Source organism: Pyricularia oryzae, chromosome 1 (genome assembly GCF_000002495.2).
Source record: "Pyricularia oryzae 70-15 chromosome 1, whole genome shotgun sequence".
NCBI lineage: Eukaryota > Fungi > Ascomycota > Sordariomycetes > Magnaporthales > Pyriculariaceae > Pyricularia > Pyricularia oryzae.
The window spans coordinates 7,373,870-7,397,061 of record NC_017844.1 but is presented as its reverse complement, the minus strand read 5'-3'; the positions used below and the strand labels follow the sequence as shown (position 1 = coordinate 7,397,061).

The following is a 23,192-nucleotide window of genomic DNA, read 5'->3' as shown; positions in this document are numbered from 1 at the left end:
GTGTGTAGGGGACGCGTAGTTGCATACGGGAGAAGGAATCAAATACGAAGAGGGGGCCCTGGGGGCTTGTTATCAGCCCGAAGAGCCGACGGGGATGGCTGGTATAGTTGCACCGTAGCTCCGAACTCAAGTAAATAGGAAGCTGTATGTCGCAGTACTAGTAACGAATATGGTACTGTGCTTAGACGATGGCGTGGAATTGCGTGCATGGCACTACTACATCGTAAAACAGATTACTCCGTTGCATTTCAGAGAAAGACGGATGATGGCTTCTGGATTAATTTGAATCACCTTCTTTTTCCCGACTTCTCCAATTATTTGGTATTGTTACCAGCCTATCGGTTCCTGGCCAATGGGCACTGCTAGAATTGATGGACAGTGTACCGACCGACCTAGGTAGGTACAGTAGGTAATTAAGGTAGGTACCTAGGTTAGGTGTAAAATGACACTCCACACCCCACCTCCAGCAGGCAGGTATTACAGTGTACTTAGGCTCAGGCAAGCTGGGGTAGGGGCGGCACACCTCGTCATCGAATTCATCCGCAAACCCCCCTGGTCACACACACTTCATACAGCTCGGCTTTTATTCCGAGGCTCCTTGTGCTTGTCACGAATGCCCGCCCTTTGGTTGTTTAAAGTAGTAAAAATTACTCAGCAACTTGGTTATGTATATTGACTTCTATAAAGCAGAATACCTATCCTAGCCTCATCACATCTCCGCGCCTCTTCAATTGTCATCCACTCCTTTTCACCAAACAACACATCTAAAGACAATTAGCTTCCTGGGTTCGTATCTCCAGGGGGGGAAAATAAAAGAAAAACACAATCCACAACTTGAACATCCTGAAACCATACGCACGACACGCGTTCCGACTCTTGGAAATTCCCCGTGTGAAACTTGCCTAGGTACCTGAGCGATCGCGAGGCCTCAAGCTCAACTCAACATCGATCGACAATCAGCTCAACTCTGCCTGACAACAGCCACGTGGGAAGAGCTATACCTGTGCGAATGGCATAAAACAATCTCCATATATTGGGGCATCGATTACCTGCCTATTTAAGGATATTGCGATACAGAAAAGATCCACGTCTGCGACCCGATCCATCGCGGGCTCGCTATTCGACATACCATTTCCCCCGCCACTCAGTTTACTGTCTGCCCTGCAAATATTTACTCTCACTTTGTTTGCTTTACATCACATTCTCCGCTCATTGATTTGCTCTCACCATTGTAAACATTATTAGAAGTCATTAGCATCATCGTCCTAGCATACTAGCTAAAGATGCTAGGCTCTAAATTCAGGCCCATCACCATAATCGCGGTCGTGGGGGCGTACATCCTCACGCTGCGACAGGAAAGATGGTCGATACTTTGCTTCGTTCAATACTTCATCGGAACATGGCTCGCCAGCTTCTCATGCTGGGGCCTGTGGGCAACCCAGTTCTACCCCAAATTCTTCTCCCCGCTGCGCCATCTGCCTGAGCCGAAGGGCAATTCGTTTTGGCATGGCCAGTTCAAGAAGATTAGTGCCGAGCCCGGCGGCGCGCCCATGCTCGAGTGGTAAGTATACCCTGAATCGCTGGCGGACGTTGAAGAGAGAACCACGCTTCCACCGTGCTAAACATGTCATAAAACCCCAATAGGGTACATACGGTCCCCAATGAGGGTCTGATCAAATACAAGGGCCTCTTCAACCGCGAGCGCCTCCTCCCCGTCAGCCCCAAGGCCCTCGCAGAGGTCTTGGTCACCAAGAACTATGACTTTGCCAAACCGGCGCAGATGCGCACCACCATCGGGCGCATCCTCGGTATCGGCATCCTTCTGGCCGAGGGCGACGAGCACAAGGCCCAGCGCCGCAACCTGAACCCGGCCTTTGCTTTCCGTCACACCAAGGACCTGTACCCTATCTTTTGGTCCAAATCGCGCGAAGCCATCCAGGCCATGACTACTGAGGTCTTGCAGGACTCTGAACGCGCCCACCAGCAGCAAGGCAAGGGTAGCAACGGCGCCGCTGCCCAAACCATGCAGACGGAGGACGACATGGCCAACTCCCAGCTGCCCTCCGGCACGGCATTCATGGAGGTTAGCCAATGGGCTTCGCGCGCCACGCTCGACATCGTCGGCGTCGCCGGCCTGGGTCGCGACTTTGGAGCCATCCGGGACCCGACAAGCCAGCTGATCTCAACCTACCACTCCCTATTCAAGCCGTCCCGCCAGGCGCAGATCCTGGGCCTGCTGCACGAGGTCATACCCGGCTGGATCATCACGCGGCTGCCCATGCGGCGTAACAACGACATCCACCACGCCGCAAAATTCATCCGCAGCGTGTGTCGGGACATGGTACGGGAGCAAAAGGAGAAGCTCGCGGCTGGAGACGAAAAGGGACCGCAGGACAAGAACATACTCAGCGTCGCGCTCCGCAGCGGCGGTTTCACCGACGATAACCTAGTAGATCAGCTCATGACCTTCCTCGCCGCCGGGCACGAGACGACCGCCACCGCCATGACCTGGGGTATCTACATGCTCTCGCGGTACCCCGAGGTGCAGGACCGGCTGCGGGAAGAAATCAGGAGCCGGCTGCCGTCGCCAGAGTCGGGCGAGGACGTCACAAGCGCCGACATCGACAGCATGCCGTACCTCAACGCCGTCTGCAACGAGATCCTGCGCTACTTTGGCCCCGTACCCCTGACCATCAGGGACGCGGCCCGCGACACGAGCATTCTGGGCAACTTTGTGCCAAAGGGCACCCGCATCTTCATCGGCATCTGGGCCATCAACAAGTCCAAGGAGCTCTGGGGCCCCGACGCCGACCAGTTCAAGCCCGAGAGGTGGCTGGACGAGGATAAGACGGCGGCAAACGGCGGCGGTAGCGAGAACGCGGACGGCTCCGAGTCGGACAACCAAAAGACCAGTGGCAGCAAGAAAGCTGCGTCGGGTGGCGCGTCCAACAACTACGCCTTCATGACGTTCCTGCACGGCCCGAGGAGCTGTATCGGGAGCGGCTTCGCCAGGGCCGAGTTCGCGGTGCTGCTGGCCGCCTGGATCGGGCGCTTCAAGTTCAAGTTGCGGCACGCAGAGGAACAGGACGAGGCAAAGGTCGTGATAAAAGGTGGTGTTACGGCGAGGCCTGCCAATGGCATGCACGTGAAGGCCACGGTTGTAGAAGGGTGGTAGCCTTGCATCTGTTGTTTGCATTTGTTTTGGTTTGCTAAAGAATAGTTTAGATACGACTGATATGACCCTAGGATATGTAATGATGAGATGGCGCGGGAAGCAAAGTTTTGATTTCTTATGCAACTTGATAGAATGCACCGTGTCCGTATTGTTCGCTCATTTTTCCACATCTACTATGCGTGGCCTGACAAATAAAATGCGGATCACCAAGTGTCAGTTCGATTTTGCTCTGTCTGCCATGGTATTGATTATCTCTACGAGAATTCCATAACAAGTTTCCTATCCACCAACTCAACCACCTCACCCACAAAGAAAATCTCACTTCCTGGCTCTCTTCCTCTGGGCCTTCTCGCGCTCGTACGCGTTTGCCTCGCGACCCTCCTCAGTCTGGATCTCGGCGACGATCCTCTGGAACTTCTTCTCGTACGCCTCGTCCTTGACCTTCTTGATGCGGAGCTTCTCGCGCGCCATGAAGTTGGCGTCCTTGCGCAGCTCCCGCATCGCGCCCTTGCGCTCCTTCTTGTGCTCGGCCCGCAGCTTGGCCAACTCGGCACGCTCCCGATCCGGGTCGTAGTGCTTGTTGGGGTCGAACGAGTCCTCGAACTTGGGCACGTACGTCCGGATCGCCACGGGCTTGTGGTGGTGCAGCTCCAACGGCCGGCGCGACAGCCGGGCGCTGTTGAGGCTGGCGGTGAGGTGCTTCTGCAGGCGCGTGGCCTCCTTGACTATGGACGGCGGGAGGTGGGATTTGCAGGCTTTGGATGTCAAGTGTGAAAGGACCTTGGTGGCTGTTTCAAAGGTCTCAAAGAATGCCGACTTTCCGCTCCACAAATCGGCAGCGGATGAGAGTACCTTGAGTGAGGTATCCAGGATGGCAACCTTGAGGCAGTTTGGAGACTTGGTACTGGAGGATGAGCAATCATGGCAGTTCAGCTTTCCTACTGTCTGCCCCTGGCCGTCCTTCATCCTGATCTCCGGAGTAGGGCGATGGACCGGGAAGAAACCGAGCTCCTCAGCATACTCAACCGGAGCCAGAGCTAGTAGTGTGTTAAGGACGGAATTCATGACCTCTGGAACGTAACGCTTGGAAAACGCCTGGTACTGCAGCGAAAGAATCGCCAGGTACAGGCCCGTAGCGTAGTTTGCAAGTGTTCTCGGTACACTTTGCCCCAGGTATCTCGCCATGGTGAGCATTGCAGGTGTCACCACACGGTGGAAGTGATCCGAGGTAGGGTAGATGGAGCCAATGGCCGTCATGATCATCAAGTCTCCTTTGACAATTGCAAGTGGCCGTTCGTTTCCAATTGCTTGCAGATGCAGACGGAATTCCCGTGAAATCTCCAAGGGGTATGTCTTTGCAAGTGAGTGGACATGCCTGATAAGACCTTCTATCGGTGCAGACGGAGCGTCCGAGTTTCCCAGATGTGCAATGTGCTGAACAAGAACTCTAGAGAAGACACCCAGTCGTTCCTTGTTGCCCATGGCGAGCTTGGAGTGATGCAGTGCTCGGATGCGCTGGATGACCGTTGTGAGTTTCGCCACGGGTACTTCTTTTGTGATCTCCAAAAGCTCGGCATGGGTTCGAGGACATGGGAATGTGAAAGGAACACCATCGCTGTCGTCTTTAGCGTCTCCGTTTTTGGCTGTGAATTCGGCGTTTTTGATTTCCGTCTCTGTCAACAGCCCCTTTGTGAACTCGTCTTCAGATTCATCACCATCCGCTTCAGCCTCGCTGCCTGAGCTCTCAGCATCAGACTCGTCATCCTCGTCAGAGTCCTCGGGTTCGATGTCGGAACCACTGGCGACCAGATCGTCGTCTATTATGAAATCGTCCTCATCGTCAAATCCCAGCTCGGTCGCTGTTGGTCGCATCTTGATACCCTTTCCTAACTGAAACTCGTCATCCTCTTCCGACTCGCCCTCGTCGCTCTCGTCGGAAGACTCTTCCTCCTCTTCCTCTTCCTCATCGCTGACCTCTTCACCCCGCATACGCTTCAACCGCTTCTCCTCCAACTCCTTCAATCGAGCCGACTCTTCTGCGGCCTTTTCTTCGTCGGTCTTGGTCCTTGATGATGGCTGTGCCCTCTTGTCTTGCACCAGTTGCTTCACTCTCACATCGTACGCCTTGTCGAACTTATCTTTCTCCATACCGGCGACAAGCTTGGGCTGCTCGGCTTCGGCTCCTGGGCGTTCTGGTTTTGCGCTGGTGGTGTACAGCAAATTGCGCAGATCCGCAAATTCGCCATCAATCTTTTCCCTGAGATCCTCGTCTGCCTCTTTGATCTGTTGTCTTTCATATTTGTGCGCCTTGGACTTTTCAATGATCTCTTTGTAGATCTCCTGCTTCGTCTTTTTCCTTTCAGGGAGCTCCTCTCCGTCCTCTCCGTCCGAGTTATCATCTTCACCCCTCATCCGCTTTAGTCGTGAGACGTTGATTTTGGCGATTTCAGACTCAGTCTCGGATGGGAGATCGGCCTCGTCAAAATCATCATCGTCGTCAAATGTGAGGGACTTGCCCATGTGCGTCAGGCTGACCTCATCGCCATCATCCTCCAGATCAAATATGGAACCCTTCTTGTGGCTGCGCTGTTTCTCCATAGCGAATCGCTGCAGTGCCCTCTCCTCAGGCGCCATGGAAGGGTCGTTCTCGCCTATTCGTCGATCCATGATGCCGCCCACCTTGTTCCTTCGTTGCATCTCCGTGAGTAGAGTTTCGCGCCTCTGTGAATTTCTCTCATTAGCCATGGATCACATACGTGCCTGAGTCAACAGCCAGTTTGGCAAACTTGCCCTCTCTTCACCAATAGATTTCGCCACACCAGGCCTCCCTTTGATCCGCGAGGTTGAAGCATTTGTTTTGGTGGTCACCTCGAACTTGGGGCCCCTGGCATTGGTGTGGAACTGAAACGGGTTGAACTGCTCCCTGATTCCATCCAGTGCGACAGATCGCTTGAGGCGCTTTTCCTTGGTGGCTTGGGCATCTTGAGCGCTCTGCTTCTTCTGCTTCTTTGACTTCTGCGGGCCGACGATTCCCTGCTCTCGTAATGAGGCCTTTAACCTCTTGAGCTGGGAGCCAGCCATTTTCTAGAGCAAATTCCGCAACGGATTTCTCAGTCAGAAAGTAAAGAGAAAAAAAATAACAAAAAAGAGGTGGAAAAATCCGTGGAAATTATTGTGTCAAACCTGCCCAACTATGAACTGAAGCTCGCCGCAGATTTCCCCATACAAAAACTCTCCCGCCATTCGCAACTTTCCCGAAATTTTTTGGTCCCTCCGTTCTTTATCTTATCTCCAGGGGTGGGGCTAATGCACCTCGGACAGGGATAGGTGCCTCTTTCTATTCCAGCGTCATCAGCGCGACAGTTGATTTCCACTGCTAATTTAGTTTCCATCGGACATGAGCTTGTATTCAATATGAATTAAACGTTTATTGAAATCTAGCCATTTATCGATTCGCACGATGGGCTACCGCCGCCTGTCAGGATTTACACTTCCCTCTAGGCTTCATCACGCATTATGACCTTTCTCAGAGACCTCATTCGCGATGAGCGCACCATCGGCGCCGGCATCGGCCTGCTTGCAACCGCAACCATCGGAATAGTTTACTTCTTCCTGGAGGCGGTACAGGACTCAAACGAAGTCACCTTGCCGCCGCCGAAAGCTACATACATCACGCAGGAGACCGAGGACTCGCTTCAACCAGATACCCTCGAGAGCCTACTGGGTCACTACAACTATGCGATCCGCGAGGTGGCCTCCAAGATCGTTTGCGACAGAGCACTGAACGACCCGGCGACCGTCGACTTTCTGCTGTGGGGCATCACGCGGCCGGACTACGATGAGCGGTTCAGGAGCCTGCGGACTCTGGCGCTGATCACCGACCAGGCGCACCTCAGTATTCTGCATACACCAAAGGCATACTCGGCGCTCGTCAGGTCGCTCGAGTTCTGCGCGCTCGAGTTCCCATGTGAGCGAATGCTCGACCCGCACCATGACGACTATTACCTCCGTGACATGGCCGAGAAGTTCTGCCTGATGTTTGTAGCGCAGCTGATCAAAAAATACGACCCGGAGCTCCTCATCAAAGCCCGGTTCGTGGAGAAGTGGCTCGCACGTCAGCCGTGGGGCGAGGGTGAGGCGGAGAGGCAGCACAACTACTCGCAGTACGTGTCGCGGCGGCTGAACAGGATCAGCGAGGTGTGCAGGCTCGTAAAGGAGTCTTATGCAGGGCGCAAGGCGCTGCAGGATGCGGGCCTAATCACCAAGGAAGAGGCGGCGGGCTCCGAGGTGGACGAGTGCGGAAATCACCACGAGGCGGCCAGGTTGAGCCTGGTGCTAAGCATAACGGGCGAGGCTATAGACCTGCACGAGGTCGAAACGTACCAGCCCAGGGTTCTAGAACAGAGTGCAGAGGAACAAAGGCTGAGACGACAGCATCGAGAGGCCATGGTACTCAATGACGGGACGAGACCGCTTGGCAGGGGCGATATCATTGAAAGAGGCCACGACTGAAGACCTGTTGGTAGCCGGGGGCCACAGTTACCGGCCTTGTACTATACTCGATGGAGATATGCACACTCAATAAGAGCAGGGGGGTTTATCTTGATTCGTCGTCCGGGATAAGAGACTCCATGGTATATTTGGTTGCTGTGACCCGGCCCGAGCGTACCATGTCCTATGGAAAGATCGAGAAACAAGAAAGAATCGACACGACCAAGATGACCTGTCGATTTCGTATACCCTAGGAGTCGGCAACCGGTAACACTTGTACAGTAAATATCGACAGGCCGTTATAGCTATTTTCCATTACCACCAACAACACAAGGCTAGTCCATATCCGGCGGTTGGACTGGAAATGAAAGCGGAGTGGTGCCACTATCAAGCAGGAACAGGTGGGCCTGTCATAATTATTTAGAGCTGCTTTGACAACGTGCACATTCATTCAGGTACACAAATGGAACGTCCATTTTATGCATGATCAATAAAGTCTCAGCAAGGTTGGCCGGCTTTCGTTTTGAATTGTGTGACAAATGGAATGAATTGAGTTTCGCCCAAGCTTAGGCGGACAGGGTCCAAGCTTCTTTTTGCATCCAAGGCATTCATTTTAAATTCATTCACTGGACGAACTCTATCAAACTTGAAAATAAGGATATGCGGCGTACCGTTAATCTGGTTCGGTTGAATTTGACATGATAGGGTCAGCGGCGCGGCGCCGAGAACCAAGACAATCAGGGATTCATTATGGAGGGGGCCACACGTCACTGTAACCGGTGGTCTTATTGGCTGGCCGTTGGCGTCGTTGTCTGCGTTGCGGAGGTAACTGAAGATGCTGACCGACATTGATTGGCAAGCGGCGGTGGCAGGTTCTAATTGTTTACTTTTTTTTTCTAGAGGGGCTGGAATGTTGCTTGCATGTAACCCTCTTTTGATTACGGTTGCGTCACGCGTTTAGTGATCGGGCTCCCTGACATTGGACAAATATTCAGACATTCAAGTAGGAATTACACGATCCTTAAGCAGGATTCGATCTAGGGAACATAAGGCCATCTATATTAGGCATTCAGTAGCGTATCCTATATTATAGCTTGAAGGGGAATGCTCCTAAATGGCGCCTAGAGGGGTTGACGCCTTGACGGGTTGTCAATGGAATTTGATCCCTGGTCGCATCGTCTTGCCGCCAGATAAAATTTATGTACGGTATGATCGATGCGCCTCGCCAACCCCTCAAAGCCCACCGCTTCTTCGAGCCGGGCAGGTTTGGTTTGATGCGACGTACCGGTACGGAGTAAACAATTCCCGTTAGACCAAAAAAAAAAAAAGATACATTGCTCCATTCGTACCGTTTGCATTGATCAGCCCCCTAAAAGGAGGTGCTCTTGACTTTCTCTCACCCCATCATCATCTCGACAAGCAAAAAACTGGTCTAAACTACACCAAGGACGAAAAATCCCTTGTGCCAATCTCTACTTTAGGTATCCGTCCGGCGACAGCCACGCGACCGCGACACTAGACTAGTGGTTGCCAGTCAGGAACCACCGGAGCATGACCCAGGAACAAGCCAATCTACGCGAACGCAACGAACGGCAGAGATAACGGGCGATAGAAGGACAAAGACCATAAGTTTTGCCTCTGGCCTGCTACCAATTACTACCTGTAGTAGACTTTTCTATTCTCCGTTGTTCAATTTCTGGACGCATACCATCTGCCGCCGGCCTCGGGACCACAAGAAGCAACCGCAACGACATAGCGCCATCATATTGGAATAAGGAAACCAGAGGGGCACGAAGACAGGCCAGGTTGGCCAACACCTGACTATTACCACAAAGTAAACTATCTAAGTTTGGTAACGACAATCCAACAAGGCTAGAGGAACGAAGAACTTTCTTTGGCCTGGAATCTTCCTCTTGCTTTTTGTTTTTCTTTGTGGTGCAGCCGCGGGTGGGGGTTTTGCATCAGAGTCGTTTGGTGTGCGCGTCAACAAATGAGATCGCGCCACCAGGGGGAACGTTGCTTCTCCAGGCCGAAGACGTCTGATGTCCTACACAATGACAGCTCCAGCCGGTGCTCCTGGCCAACCACAATCCGCCAGCGCAAACAACTACACCACCACCACGCCCACCGGTACTCCGACGACAGCGCAATTTCACAACCTCAGCAATAGCGGCGGCAAGTCACTTCCGCGTCCGCCGCGCAAATCAAACCTTTACGGCCTGGCGACCGCGTCCAGCCCGAACCTCAGCACGTCCTATTCACGCCTCGCGGCCCCGCAGCACGGCCTCTCGAGGAAGGCTTCCCAGCAGGCCTTGACACCAAACTCCCTCGCCGCCATCCCCGATGACTCCGAGTCGTATGCCATAGGAACAGTCCTGAACGACTCTGAAGCGATGCTGCCGCCGCCGCCGCCCTTGACCCCGGGCAGGCCGTCCGGCGATGGCCACATTGCCATCGGCGACATCGTCGATGTGCCCGGAAATATGCACGGGACTGTTCGATTCGTTGGTAATGTCGATGGTCGCAAGGGAATATTTGCTGGCGTCGAGCTGCACCCCGAATTTGCGGCACGGGGCAAAAACAACGGCGATGTCGACGGGTAAGATTTTTTTTAACTCTGCTCGGACTGCTAAGACGTCCCACCTGCACCTTCCCGTCTATCCGTTGATCTACCCTTTCCTTACTATTCCGTAGCCGCACATACCTTTCCTGGCAGCAGTCAGACATACTTTCGTCTTCTATACAAATATTACTTTACGGGAACTAACCACATGTGAATCTTCTATAGTATATCGTATTTCACGACCACGAAACCAGGAGCCGGGATATTTCTGCCTCTCACTAAAGCCGTCAAGCGAGACCTGGCACCGTCTTCAACTGGCTCGTATCCCATCACACCAATGAATCCTCCGTCCGGCCTCAAGGTCGGCAATCAAAACTCGACCAACTACACACCTCCAACACCTTCAATACCAAAATTCAACCAATCCACTGGTCCCGGCCGCGCACCCAGCCCTCTTGGCAAAAAGTCAAGCAGGCCTTCACTCGCACGCCCCGAGTCACCCATCCGACGCCTGCAGATGACGCCCAACCCCCGCCCAGCCATCGCAACACCAGGCTCCAAGGTGCCGTCAAGGTACGGGAGTCCAACAAGCAAATTCTCGCAGAGCGTCCGAGGAACCGCCCCGGATCCCGCCAAGCGGGCATTGAAAAGCGTTGGCCCACGGAGTGCATCCGCTCTCGGAAACCGTGCACCTTCGGCTGCAGGCTTCACAGATGACGAGGCTGCGCCCATCGGTCTCAACCGGAGTGGTACTAACGGCAGCGTGGGTTCCGTTACATCTTTCCAAGCCAAGCTGCAAAGACCAGCGTCGCGCGCCAATGGTAGAGCCAGTCCTCACCGTCGCAATGGGAGCGATGAGCTGGAACGGCTTCGGTTGGAGCTAGCCGATCGAGACAGGCAGCTCAAGGAGCAGGTACAATTGGTGGTTGAGATGGAGACTAGTCTTACTGAGCTGCAAACCTTCATATCCAAGCAAGGATCGCAGCAGCAGCCGCCTACAAGGCGGGGCAGCACAGACGACGACAAGGACGTCACACAACTCCGGGCTCTGCTCCGGGAAAAGAACGAAAAGATCGCGATGCTTACGGCCGAGTTTGACGCACACAGGGCCGACTTCAGGAGCACTATTGATACCCTGGAGATGGCGAGCACCGAGACGGAAAGGGTGTACGAGAAGAAGCTTGAGGAGGTGATGCAGGAGCTGCAGGACTATCAAGAGCGCACTACTGACGTCAACGCTGTCGCAAGGCAACTCAAGCAGTTGGAGGAGCTCGTGCAAGAGCTTGAGGAAGGGTTGGAAGACGCACGAAGGGGAGAGGCTGAAGCCCGTGGCGAGGTTGAGTTCCTCAGGGGTGAGGTGGAAAGGACGCGGTCGGAACTGCGCCGCGAGCGTGAGAAGGCCGCAGCAGGATCGAATGGAGCAGGGGCTGGGAATGGCAACGCCACATCCGTCTCCAAGGAACTGGAGCAAAAGGAGGATGAGATTAGAGGTCTCAAAGCCATCATTCACTCCTTGAGTCGAGACTCGATCCCAGGCATGCCAGGAGACGATACGAGCAAGACGCCAACGTCGGCCCACAGCGGAGCACGGGGTCACCTCTCGGACGATTCTGCCGGTGACCGCTTGGCACGCGAGAGACTGGAGCGCGAAGTTGCTGAGCTCCGAGCCCTGCTGGATTCTAAGAATAGCCGTGAAGAGGAGATCATGCGCGAGCTGGACACATTGCGTAAGGCTGGCGGTGCCGGCAGCCCCGTGCTTAGCAAGAACCGAGTTAGTGTTGCAACTATCGTTCCCACGGGCCAAGGCAACGATCGGTCATCAGTGCGAGATTCGAGGGACACAGTGATCCTTGCTGGAGACGACCAGAAACAACAGGACGGGCACCAGACAAAGGCTAATGAGCCACGTTCCCCACCACGGGTCAAGACGCACGTGCGGGTGGCGACACTCGACACGATGCCGGAGAGCGACGCCTACTCCACTGCAACGGACACTAGCACCCTCTACTGTGAGCTGTGCGAGACGGCTGGGCATGGAATCCTTAACTGCACAAACATGTTTGGCGGCAATGGTGCCACGGCTGGCGGAAACGACAGTGTCAAAACGCCATCACCCACGTTGACCAAGAACGGCGGGCTCAGCCTGACGGTCCCACACGACTCAGTCGACGCACCCGCGCCGCTGTCTCCCATCAAGACCAAGACGCCAACGCCCCCCTCCGTACCTGCCATGGACGCCGCACAGGCACACCCGAGCCTCATGGAGTCGGGCCCTGTCGCCGGCAAGGAGAGCGGGGTCATCGATGCGGAGAAGTGGTGTGCGCTCTGCGAGCGTGACGGGCATGACAGCGTCGACTGTCCGTTTGAAGACGTTGCGTTCTGAAGAGGGCAACCCACAAACAGCCGCGCAAATGCGCAGACTTGAAATAATTCATGTTGACTGCCTGACTTCTGTGCGAGTTGCGTAGCTTTTGTTGCGCCTTCTGTTGTAATCTTGCAAGCGGCTCCTGCAATTACCCTTCGATTGTTTTCAGAAAGCCTTGTGTTTTATGATTTTATTCTTCGGTTCTTGTTTATCCCCTTGTCATGACCCACGATACCACTTTTCTTTCTTGTTTGGGCTTCTCGTTCCTTACAGTTATTTTCCCGGGAAAAATCTGGGAGGGCCTCGCCGAGAAAGGCGAGGAAAAGATGCGGTGCATTGCCATGACGAAATGAGGATTCTTGTATACATAATTTAATTTAATTTTACAACAACCACTCGAAGTTCCATTTCCTGTTGCTGGCGGTTGGACATTATGCGCAATGTTTGTAATTGCTATCTAACCCTCAATCCACCTACCTTCTTCTGGGACGTTCGTCGCAATATAACAGTTTCGAGCTTGCCTGAAATACTCCTCAAGCACAATAACAATACTATTGGTATTAGAGAACAATGTTCTTCTCAAGAACCCTTCATTGTTTCACTTTCGTAAACTGGGTAATTACTGGGTGCATGTCGTTTGCCTATCTCGTCGCACCGTGAAGCCAGGTTTTACTATTCATAATGTTTCAAGCGCGCATACCAACTCCAAGGCAAGATGGCCGAGTTGGTTATGGCGTAGGATTAAGGTGTTTAATCCATGTTTCCTATGGAGAAATCCGCGTGGGTTCAAGTCCCACTCTTGTCATGCATTTTTGCTTTTGTTCGTGCTATCCACTCTGTCGGGATAGAGTCAAGTTTCATTTTGGGTACGTTTTTTGACCAGGGGACTACGATGGTTTGGTCTGCGAAGGCAAGGCCAGCAGAATTCACAGGATTTGTCCTGTGGGAAGATATAGACTGGGGTATCGTTAAATTCGTGAAGAGCAAACTTAGTGGTTTAGTTTTCAACTTGTGGCGCCTCGTCTTCCCTCGGGTCGTCGTTGACCACGCCCGGCCCGCCGTTCTCCTCGGCGCCGCCTCCAGTTTCCATACCCTTAGTCCCGTCCACCCCGTTAGTCTCCACCGCTGTTTTCTGCCGTCGCGAATTCAGTGTGTTGCGATAGACCAAAATGCGTGCATCCTTCCCTGCGCTCACCATGGTGTCCCCTACAACGTCCACCCAGAAGCAGACGCCGTCGTGCGCCGCGATCTTTTGCACAACCTCCTTGCTCTTGACATCCCAAAGCACAATATGACCATCCTCGCTGGCGCTGGCGACAAATGCCTGCTGCTTCGGTTGGCGTTGTTTCCGACGCGGATGTCTGTCTTGCTCGTCTTCGTCTTCGTCGCCATCCTCGCCATTTTGCTGCTCGTCTTCAATCTCCTCCTCCTCGTCCTGCACCACGCCGAAGCAACCGCCGATGCTGAAGCCCGTGTTGACGTGGCCCTGATACGTCTTTTTGACCTTGCTTGGATGCGCAATGTAGTCCCATAGGCGGATGCAACTGTCGAGGTTGAAGGCCAGGATATAGCGGCCGTTGGGAGAGAAGCACACATTGGTGACTGCGGGGTTGTCCTCGTGAACCAGAGTGCGTAGGCATTGGCCAGTTGCAGTATCCCATATACGACTGGGTAGACGGATGACAACATTAGCATATTCCACTCAACCAGCATTATAGCGGATTTGGTATCTTACATTAGCCCGTCTGTTGAGCAGCTGACAACGAGAGTGCCATCACGGCAAAAATCTATGCCGCTCACCGGGTCACTGTGCGCCGGCAGACTGCGCATCAGGCGACCTGCCCGGACGTCCCACAGGAAGACAGCCTCGTCGTAGCTCCCGCTAGCAAGAATGTTGCCCTTGGGCGAGAACGCAAGACAGTAGACGTAGTTGTGATGACCCAGCAGCGGCCGCCTAGTTCCTCGCGCAGGGCCTCCTCCGCCGCCGACGCCTATCCCCGACGCGCCCGAGATCCTGGTGCCGCCGTGTGTGCGGCCCCGCTCTGCATCATCATCCCCGTCCTGGGTTCCCACAGCGTGTGCAGGCTCGGCCGTGATGCGGTCCCATAGGCGAATGGCCTTGTCGTCGGACCCGGTCGCGAGGGTGCCCGAGTCCGGGCTCCAGGCCAGACACGACACGCCGGCCATGTGGCCGACCAGAGTGTCGATGTGCGCGCCCGTCTCGGCATCCCATATGCGGGCGGTGCCGTCGGCAGAGGCGGATGCGATCCAGCGCCCGTTGGGCGAGATACGCACCTGCGCGATGGGCTGCGAGTGGCCGCGCAGTTCCAGGCGGCGCTTGTAACGCACTTGCACCCGCTCCGGGGGTTTGCTTTCGGCTGCTGGGGTTGGTGAGGAGCCAGTCGAGCGGTAGCGTGTGTGAGAGCGAGAGCGCGAGCGCGATTCGGAGCGTGAACGTGACCGGGACCGAGATCGGGAGGAGCTGTCGCGCCTGGACCGGGAGCGGCGGCGGTCGGTTGAGCGGGAGGTGGATCGAGAGCGGGAGTGAGACCGGGATCGCGATCGGGATGTCGGTCTTGACCTCGACCGAGAGCGGAGTGATCGCGTTCTCGAGTATGACCGCTTCTCTCGAGACCGCCTGGCTTCGTCGTCTTCTTTGGGACTGCCTGATCGAGACCTGCTGCCAGGCCTGCCGGTACGTATCGATAATTCTTGGTGCGCGGCACTGGTTTCGGGAGAGGCAGCACGATCCGCTTCTTCATTGCTGTCGTCGCCGTCCACCCTCCGGCGTTTTGATGGCGGCTCTGCGGGGGCCGTGTCGACGGCGGGCGAAGCGCTGGGGCTGGCCATGGTTTGCGTTGTGCTGCTTGTTGAGTTGCCTGTATCTGACTGCGACTGGTGCGGCAGGAGATGGTGTGGTGATCAAATAGGGTTGGAAGAATTAAGCCGCAGCCCGCATCAGGTTCAAAGTTCAGAAAACTTATTCACAAACATGTTTATCTATACGTCAACTCAGGTGTTTGCTTCTATGGTGCTTGATGATGATAATGATGATGTATGCAAGGCAGCAACAAGTTCTGCCCCTCTACACCGACAGAGAGCTAGTACCTTGCAAGCTTGCCAGGCACCCTGGGAACGGAAGCTCCGACTTTGTGTGTCTGACAGTCTGTGTGTGTAATAATTATTGACTTTGACTTTTTTTTCTCTTGGAATTGAACTTTTATGTCATGCACATACAGTACGTACTGTATATTGATTGCCCAAATGCACAACAGGGATTATCGATCATCTTCACCTTCGCACGCCTTCCTTCCTTCCCGATCGCGTCGGAATTTTATGGTACTGTCAGAGATGTAATGTCGCGTTGCATCAATAAACTGGCGGGGCTTCCACTGGACCAGCAAAAGTCTTTGGCGCGGCTGCTTATTGGCCAATTGTCCCCTTGCGATGCCACTACTTAATTTCCTCTCGAACCCGTACCACGACCCTGGCCAAGCGAGACTGCAACGAAGGAAAAGGTAACCCTGGCAAAACACGAAGGAATCTTACTTCACATGCGTTTGCCAACCGACGATCTCTGTTTTCTCCCTAATTACACCGGTGCACAAAGTTGTGCGCATTCTTCTTGCTCCGAGTACGTGCTGTCAGTTGCTTGAATCTCTCAGTGAGAGAGACATTTAATGCCTCTAGGTTTGAGCGAGGGGCAGCATCAAGTCGAGACATCGGTAGCGACGTCGATGGGACAGACTCCTCTCGCCAGCGTTTCGATGTTGTTTTTATTTTGTTTACTTTCCACACGAGTTGGTATCCATCTTTCAGGCCTGACTGAGTTTGCTACGACGTTGAACGCCTGACTGCTCAACTCGGCGATGGTCGGTCATCATGGAAAAGATGGGTTAGTGGCCTTGGGACCCTTGTCGTTACTACGATGAATGATAATCCGTCTACAAGAACTGTGCCTTTTCCTGCCCTGGTCGTCTTCGGCCCCTGGTTATGATTTATTCTTTTGGCTGCCTTTTTTTGCTGTCTGTGCCAAAAACACAAAAGATACCCTTTACCTTTCGCCAACTTATTTACTACTCGGCCAAGCCAGCCCTTTGCTTGCTTGCTCCCCTACAGAATGTGGACAGAGCGTCTTTACACACCAGACCTCTCAACCCCTACGCCATAGACCTTGACGACAATGGACCTCCTTCCAACAGAAATCAATATTGTCACTCTCAACTGTTGGGGCTTGCGCTTCGTCTCCAAGTGGAGAAGTGAGCGTATCCTTGAAATTGGCCGTCGCTTATCGACCACCGCGCCAGGCATCGTGGCACTCCAAGAGGTTCGTCGTGTCTTGTCTACTACTGTAGAACGTCGGCCATCTTTTTAGCCTGGCGCATCTGGCTACTGAATACTCAATTCTAACAATCCAAATAGGTTTGGAGTGAGGAGGACTATGAGATCCTCCGCCGCGAGACCCGGGCTGTGCTCCCGTATGGCAAACAGTACCACGCTGGTGTGTTCGGTTCTGGACTCGTGATCCTCTCAAGATGGCCTCTGGAAGAGAGCTCAATGTTCCAGTTCCCCTTGAACGGCCGGCCGACTGCCTTCTTCCGGGGGGACTGGTACGCTGGCAAAGGTGTTGCCCATGCGAGGATCCGCTACGGGCCGCAGAAGAGCCAAGTCATTGAGGTCTTCAACATACATGTAAGTAAGCCCGCCTTGCCATTTGTGAGTGTTGTTGCAGCCTTGGTCCTGAGGCTGGCGGCATTTTCCGACTGACAAGCCGCGCCATGAATCTCTAGACACATGCGGCCTACGAAACAGAAGCAAAAGATTCCTATGCAGCACACCGCGCATCCCAGGCCTGGTTCTTCGCCAAGCTCCTTCGCAGCGCCTCCGAACGTGGTCACCTCGTCGTCGGCCTGGGCGATCTTAATGCGCCACCGTTTTCCCTACCACACCGACTTGTGACCGCCCAAGCGCCGGTCCGTGACGCCTGGCGCGTCCTATACCACAGCCATCTAGACGACGAGGCCCCCGAGGATCCGAACCGCCACCGCAGGCAGCCCCCTACCGCCGATTTTAACCTTCGCCAGAACGGCGTTACCTCGGACAGCGTTTTCAACACGTGGCGGTGGGATAGTAAACGACAGAAGCGGCTGGGCCCGCCAATGGGAGGAAAGGTGATCACGCGCAAGGCCAGCCGCCACCTGAGTCTTGTAGAGGTCAGCGACCTGCGGCCCGAGCAGCCGTTGAGGACGGCCCGGTGGCAGGAGGACAATGGGGTCCCTTCGGATGCGCCAGACCCCAAGGGAAAGAGGATAGACTACGTTTTTGCCGGCACGGGGGATCCGGCATTGATAGGAGGCGTATGGACTGTCAGAAATGCCAAAGTCGGCATGGTAGAGCGCCATTCGGAATTGGGCTGCTCCCTGAGTGACCACTTTTCCGTCGAGGTGACGCTCAAGTTCCACCCGGCAATGATGCCAACCGGACCAGAGCCTCCTACGCCAAGAACCGTACCTTTACCGCCAGACGAGTCGGAAAAGAGCAGACCCGTCCCTCCTCAAACTCCGCTGTCCCCAGTGGCAAACAAAAAATTTACACCTAGGGCGTCGGCAATGTCCTTCCAGGAAGCCGTCAAGGAGAAGATGAGAGAGCAGGAGAAGACGCGACAGGACGCCGAAGTTGCGACGAGTACAGACGGAGCCACCATACTAGTCGAGAGGGGCACGTACCTGTCCAGCCCGGCCCCCTCCCTCTCCGACATCAACGACGAAAACGGCGAAGGCGACGACCAGTATGAGCACCACGAACAGCAGCAGCAGCAGCTCGCCCGCACAAACACCCTTGCCGGGTCGATCATGACGCTGGGCGGCGCCAGGCGCGAGTCAGCCCACGGCTTGGCCGTCCCGCCGGCGCTGTACGACGAGGTGCTGGCTCTCACCAGAGCCTGCGCCAGCAGGGAGGAAAAGCAGCAGCTGTGGCGCGCGTTCCACTTCTTCGCCGGCGCGCTGGTGTGGGTCGCGTGCCTGGTCGCGGTCTGGTTCGTCCCGCCCGGCCTGACCTACGTCACCTTTATTCTCATTCTCGTCGGCGGACTGAGCCTGGCCGCGGGCACGGTCGACGGACTGATTTCCCTGCTGTTCCTGTCGTCGGAGCTGAGGTCGTTGAGGGAGCTCGAGTGGGAGGTGATGAACGCGCGGTCGGCGGCGGCGGCAATTGTTGTGCCCAGCACGGCCACGAGGGCTGCTGCCGCTGCAGCTGGCGTCGGGAGATTGACGGACAGGAGCCATGCAATATCCACGACGACAGCAACAACATCGATAAACAAAAATTGGTAGACGAGAGGAAACAAAAAGCGTCCTAGGTAGACGGTGTTTTTCTGTGTTTTCAGCTTGGTAAAAAGAATCGGAGGATCCTAATAACGATATACAATAACGATATGACTAATCGAATTTTTCTTTTGTTTGAACGTTTGAACCCTTCCCCCCTTTTTGGTGTTCCTCTCCTTGATACTCTCGTCCTTGATCCCCAACATGCCAAATACCAGCCAAAATAACTTCCCCTACTCCATCTACAAAGCTCCTAACAACCCATAGAACGTGCCCAGGAAAAAGCCATTTCCACATAGGCACAATCTTAGGGTGTTCGGCATGAAGCGTCAAAGTTAGCGACACCCTGCTCAGAGTATGTTTCCGTGTCCAAGGAGACTTCTGTCATCGCCATCGCAGCCACTATCGTATCTTTCGAACTCATTCGCATCAAGCGCCCTGGCCTTGACGACTGCCTCTGCCTTTGCCGCCGATGCCATTTCCTGTAACGCACCAGGCCTCATGCGCCGCCACGTGTAGCCCAGGAAAGCGTTCCTCTTCCTCAGCTCGAGCACGACGCCCTTGGTTTGCCTGTCGCGCAGCAGCCTGTCTCGCGGCCGCTTCTTCTCCTTGCGCCCGTACAGGCGCACGAACCTGCGCAAGATCTCACGTTGCTCGATTGTCAGGTCGGGGAGGGACTCGATGCGCAGGTCGATATTTCGCAGCCGCAGCGCGTCGTACGGCACTTGCACCCAGTGACGCGCTGCCTTTTGAATGCTGCGTTGGAACCCGCGCAGCCACGTCGCTATCTCGGCCTCGCGCACCTGCTGCCGCGTCAGCGCCGTGACAACGCCGCCGTTGTAGTTTCGCGACGTTCGCGGACTGTCCAGGGGACTGTCCACCGCCACGGATATTGCGGTGGTGGTACCGTTGACAGCATCGACCGTGCTTATGGTCGTGGCTACGGCTGTGCCGACAATAGTCGTCTCGGCCTCACAGCCTCCAGGCGTGGAGGGCTCCGTGTCGGACCAGTCGCTGATGGAGTCTTCGTCCTCGTCGAAATACTTGGTGTCGTCGGCGCTGCGGATCTGCGGCACAAATGGCGGTGTGAGCTTGTGCAAATGCTCCCATGGGATGTGACGAAACCATCGATGCGCCTTGATGTCCTCAGCATCATAGGGGAACACAAAACGCCCGGCGAGATCTGTGCTGCTATTACTACCACCATTGCTTGCAAGCTCTGAGCCGGTAACACCAGAGGCCCCGGCGGCAGCAATGTCCTTGAAGATATACCGCCGCGAGCACAGCCTGTGCTGCTTGTCGGTAATCAGGCTCATCATCAGCTGCTGGCAACGTGGGCTGACCGCAGGTTGAGATGGAAAGGCAAAGGTGGAATGGTGGTTTACGATGTTCTGCTTCGTCTGGTGGCGGCCCTCATCGCTCAGGAAAGGCGTGTGTCCGTAGATGCACTCGTACAGTATGACACCGACGCTCCACCAGTCGCAACGACCGTCGTACTTCTCGCCTCTCACTACTTCGGGCGCCATGTACTGGCTCGTTCCGACTACGCTGGTCGCCCAAGTACGGTTGCCACAACGGTTGCGCCACGCCAGCAGCGGCTCTCTTACCCCGCCGTCGGTCCCAGCCATCCTGTTGCAGTTGCCGTCGAAGTCGGCCTCCTCCCCTGGCGCCGAATCCTTGCGCTCGTGCTTCTCCATCCCATTCATGATGCTGCTGGCCCACTTCATTGTCATGCGTACGCTCCGCCCCTCGCGCTGATCCTGCTCGTCGCCCTCGACACTGAGTCCCAGCCTCCGTAGCATCGAGTACCGGTGGTTGTTGTAGTAGGCCGTGTCGTGGCTCCAGTGGCCATCAAAAGCCAGTCCAAAGTCGCTGATGCGCAAATGACCCGAGGCACTGATGAGGAAGTTGTCGGGCTTGACGTCGCGGTGGATGCAACGCAGCGCATGCGCCGCCTCGACGCACAGCACCATCTCGGCCGCGTAGAAGCGCGCCACCTGCTCCGTCAATGTCGTCTCGCGTATGAGGAGGCCCAGGAAGTCGCCCCCGGGCATGTACTCCATCACAAGGTACAGGTTTGCCGCGTCCTGAAAGCTCGCGATCAGCGGTACGATCCACCTCGAACCTTCCGACGCCACGAGAAAGTCCCGTTCCGCCCGTAAGTGACCCTCTTGGCTTGTGCGCAACATGGTACTCTTGCGGATGACTTTCATGGCGTACACAGCCGCACCTGGGGTCCTGCAGTATTGCTGTTGTAGTGGTTGCTGGGCCTCCCGTCGGTCCCGCACCAAGCGGACGACACCAAAGCTACCCTTGCCTAGGATCTTGAGGACCTCGTAGTCATTTTCGCAGACAGCAGGGGTAACCGTCAAGTTACAGTCCTTGGGCGGATTGAGAGCGCGAATGGAACGAGCCTTCATGACGCGGATCTCACGCAGGTGGTCAGATTCGACGCGGTTGAAGCTGTGAGTATACAACTGGCGCCGGACTTCCTAGTCCTCGGGGCTCATTACCCGCGCATCGCGGTGCAGGTCGCTTTCGAGCATGTTTAGGCGTCTGTCCCGAGGGGTTGGGCGTGACAGAAGCTCGTCATAGAATGTTTCCAGGTAGATCTTGGCCGCTGCTGCCCTCTCGACTGTGACGATGGTAGGTACGGGGGCGGCAGTGTTCTCCAGTGGCTTTGCTTCCTGAATCGGCGCCAGAGGCCCCTCAGGGCTCGAGCGTGTCATGGGAACGCGGCGCCTCGCAGGGACGATACTCTTCCTGCAAACAGGTTCGTCGGGTCTATCAGGAGTGTCGGCACCATCCTTCTCCTTGGAGTGAGCGGCAGCCTCTTTGTCTTTAGACTTGGTTGAGCCTGAGAATTTAGAATCGAGCGAGGTCATGCCGGTGGAAGTGGTGTTTGGTGCAGAGAAGAGCTGCGAGCTGCGGCCTGCAGGCTTGCTATCATTGGTACCGATGTTGTTGTTGCTGGCCGCGTTCAGGGTCGACGATGAGACTGGTAAGAAGACAGCGGCTGGTTCGGACGATGCCACAGCTACCGTGGATGCAGTTCGGGCAGCTTCAAGAGATAGTCGAGCCTTGTGCTTTGAGCGGTGCATAACCGTATGCTCTATTGAGGGCTTGAAGATAGATGAAGAAACCTTTTTGACAATGCTCATGGGGCTGCCCCGCGGCGGAGAAGGGCGATGGGACGTCGCCACGCCGTCTGGGCTCGCGGGACGTTCCAAGACAGATATGCTAGAGCCTGAGGACGGCACACAAGAGTGATTTGGTCGGTAATGTCAGTATTTCCTGTTATTCTGTTCTCCTGAAGTATCCATGAGTGCGAATACCAACTCATCCGACGTACTTCTGTTTGTCAGCGCCCTGAGAGCCAAGCTGACCTTGGACTCCCTGCGTAGCAACTTGGTCTGCAATGATGACCCGCTGCTGCTGTCACCCGCCTGCGAAGCAGAATAGTAATTTCCACCATGTTCCTGGTCCGGCGGCGGTTCTCGGATTTCATTGTCCTGCTCCAATAACATTGTATCAGAGCCACCCAGGACTTTGCCTGTAGCTCTTCCTCGAAACATCATGACTTCTGTTATTTCCGAGGAACAAGCTTTAGTGATTTATTGTCGTGAACTGAACGAAGCGAATATCCGAATCTAATAACGAATGGAACAAGCCTAGAGTGGTGTACCGAAGCTGTAATGTCTGATGATATCAAACTGAAACAAAATGAAAGAGAAAAGACTAAAGACTTTCGTGGATTAGTCACTCGAAAGTATAAAAGCCGCAGCGATTTGGCAATGGCATTTATTGTCTGTTGACGGTGATCTAATAGCAGCGTAAATAATGTTCTGTTTCTCATTCCCATAGGTTTACAGATCTGGAGCAGTAATCCGTCAAGCCCTCCCAGAGTCAACTAGGTAGGTAGGCAGGTGCCTACCTACCTACCCACCTCGTGTCCAGTCCAGCAGCATAGACACGATCAAACAAGCGGAAAGTGCTTATCATTGCCTGTCTGTTCCCATTCCCCGTTCTTCGGGAAGGCGCCTTGGTCGATAGACAGACAGCTACCTACCTTAGGTACTTATATTTTGAGATATTTCTCCACAGTCTGGATACTGTACCAACTTAGTGTAAAGTAGTTAGGGGGTGTCGGCTGATAACTAGGTGGGTACCTACCTAGGTACTATGAGGCCCTTGTATACTAATCCTATCCCCCAATGACACAGAGAGTGGAAAGCTGGTACCTTGTTGGGTCACCAAAGTACCCCAAGACTCTAG

At 54.8% G+C, this 23,192-nt stretch overlaps 8 protein-coding genes and 1 non-coding gene across 9 annotated transcripts; 5 read left to right on the top strand and 4 right to left on the bottom strand.

The window, feature by feature from the left end:
- Positions 1 to 520: 520 nt before the first annotated feature.
- On the top strand, positions 521 to 3,454 carry MGG_04469 (cytochrome P450 97B3). The gene is made up of 2 exons (XM_003710944.1): positions 521 to 1,561; positions 1,645 to 3,454. The coding sequence occupies exons 1-2, from the start codon at positions 1,284 to 1,286 to the stop codon at positions 3,173 to 3,175; spliced, it is 1,809 nt and encodes a 602-aa protein (XP_003710992.1). The 5' UTR covers positions 521 to 1,283; the 3' UTR covers positions 3,176 to 3,454.
- On the bottom strand, positions 3,243 to 6,397 carry MGG_04470 (uncharacterized protein). The gene is made up of 2 exons (XM_003710943.1): positions 5,966 to 6,397; positions 3,243 to 5,896 (listed from the first exon to the last, which is right to left on the bottom strand). Exons 1-2 carry the CDS (start codon positions 6,254 to 6,256, stop codon positions 3,494 to 3,496), a joined length of 2,694 nt encoding a protein of 897 aa, XP_003710991.1. The 5' UTR covers positions 6,257 to 6,397; the 3' UTR covers positions 3,243 to 3,493.
- Positions 6,398 to 6,537: 140 nt separating this feature from the next.
- MGG_04471 (uncharacterized protein) lies at positions 6,538 to 8,181 on the top strand. Its single transcript, XM_003710942.1, has one exon. The coding sequence runs from the start codon at positions 6,692 to 6,694 to the stop codon at positions 7,685 to 7,687; it is 996 nt and encodes a 331-aa protein (XP_003710990.1). The 5' UTR covers positions 6,538 to 6,691; the 3' UTR covers positions 7,688 to 8,181.
- MGG_16524 (uncharacterized protein) lies at positions 8,002 to 8,515 on the bottom strand (the record flags this gene model as incomplete). The annotated part of the gene is made up of 2 exons (XM_003710941.1): positions 8,002 to 8,024; positions 8,338 to 8,515. The coding sequence occupies 2 exons, from the start codon at positions 8,513 to 8,515 to the stop codon at positions 8,002 to 8,004; spliced, it is 201 nt and encodes a 66-aa protein (XP_003710989.1).
- On the top strand, positions 8,413 to 13,161 carry MGG_04472 (uncharacterized protein). Its single transcript, XM_003710940.1, has 2 exons — positions 8,413 to 10,265; positions 10,455 to 13,161. Exons 1-2 carry the CDS (start codon positions 9,709 to 9,711, stop codon positions 12,610 to 12,612), a joined length of 2,715 nt encoding a protein of 904 aa, XP_003710988.1. The 5' UTR covers positions 8,413 to 9,708; the 3' UTR covers positions 12,613 to 13,161.
- Positions 13,162 to 13,303: 142 nt separating this feature from the next.
- On the top strand, positions 13,304 to 13,399 carry MGG_20102. Its single transcript has one exon. It is a non-coding gene; the product is annotated as a tRNA-Leu (tRNA).
- A 152-nt stretch (positions 13,400 to 13,551) lies between these two features.
- On the bottom strand, positions 13,552 to 15,812 carry MGG_04473 (WD repeat containing protein 5). The gene is made up of 2 exons (XM_003710939.1): positions 14,330 to 15,812; positions 13,552 to 14,261 (listed from the first exon to the last, which is right to left on the bottom strand). The coding sequence occupies exons 1-2, from the start codon at positions 15,442 to 15,444 to the stop codon at positions 13,592 to 13,594; spliced, it is 1,785 nt and encodes a 594-aa protein (XP_003710987.1). The 5' UTR covers positions 15,445 to 15,812; the 3' UTR covers positions 13,552 to 13,591.
- Positions 15,813 to 16,098: 286 nt separating this feature from the next.
- MGG_04474 (inositol phosphosphingolipids phospholipase C) lies at positions 16,099 to 19,027 on the top strand. The gene is made up of 3 exons (XM_003710938.1): positions 16,099 to 16,921; positions 17,017 to 17,286; positions 17,385 to 19,027. The coding sequence occupies exons 1-3, from the start codon at positions 16,778 to 16,780 to the stop codon at positions 18,924 to 18,926; spliced, it is 1,956 nt and encodes a 651-aa protein (XP_003710986.1). The 5' UTR covers positions 16,099 to 16,777; the 3' UTR covers positions 18,927 to 19,027.
- Positions 19,028 to 19,182: 155 nt separating this feature from the next.
- MGG_04475 (AGC/NDR protein kinase) lies at positions 19,183 to 22,492 on the bottom strand (the record flags this gene model as incomplete). Its single annotated transcript, XM_003710937.1, has 3 exons — positions 19,183 to 21,346; positions 21,431 to 22,164; positions 22,270 to 22,492. 3 exons carry the CDS (start codon positions 22,490 to 22,492, stop codon positions 19,268 to 19,270), a joined length of 3,036 nt encoding a protein of 1,011 aa, XP_003710985.1. The 3' UTR covers positions 19,183 to 19,267.
- Between the last annotated feature and the right edge of the window lie 700 nt (positions 22,493 to 23,192).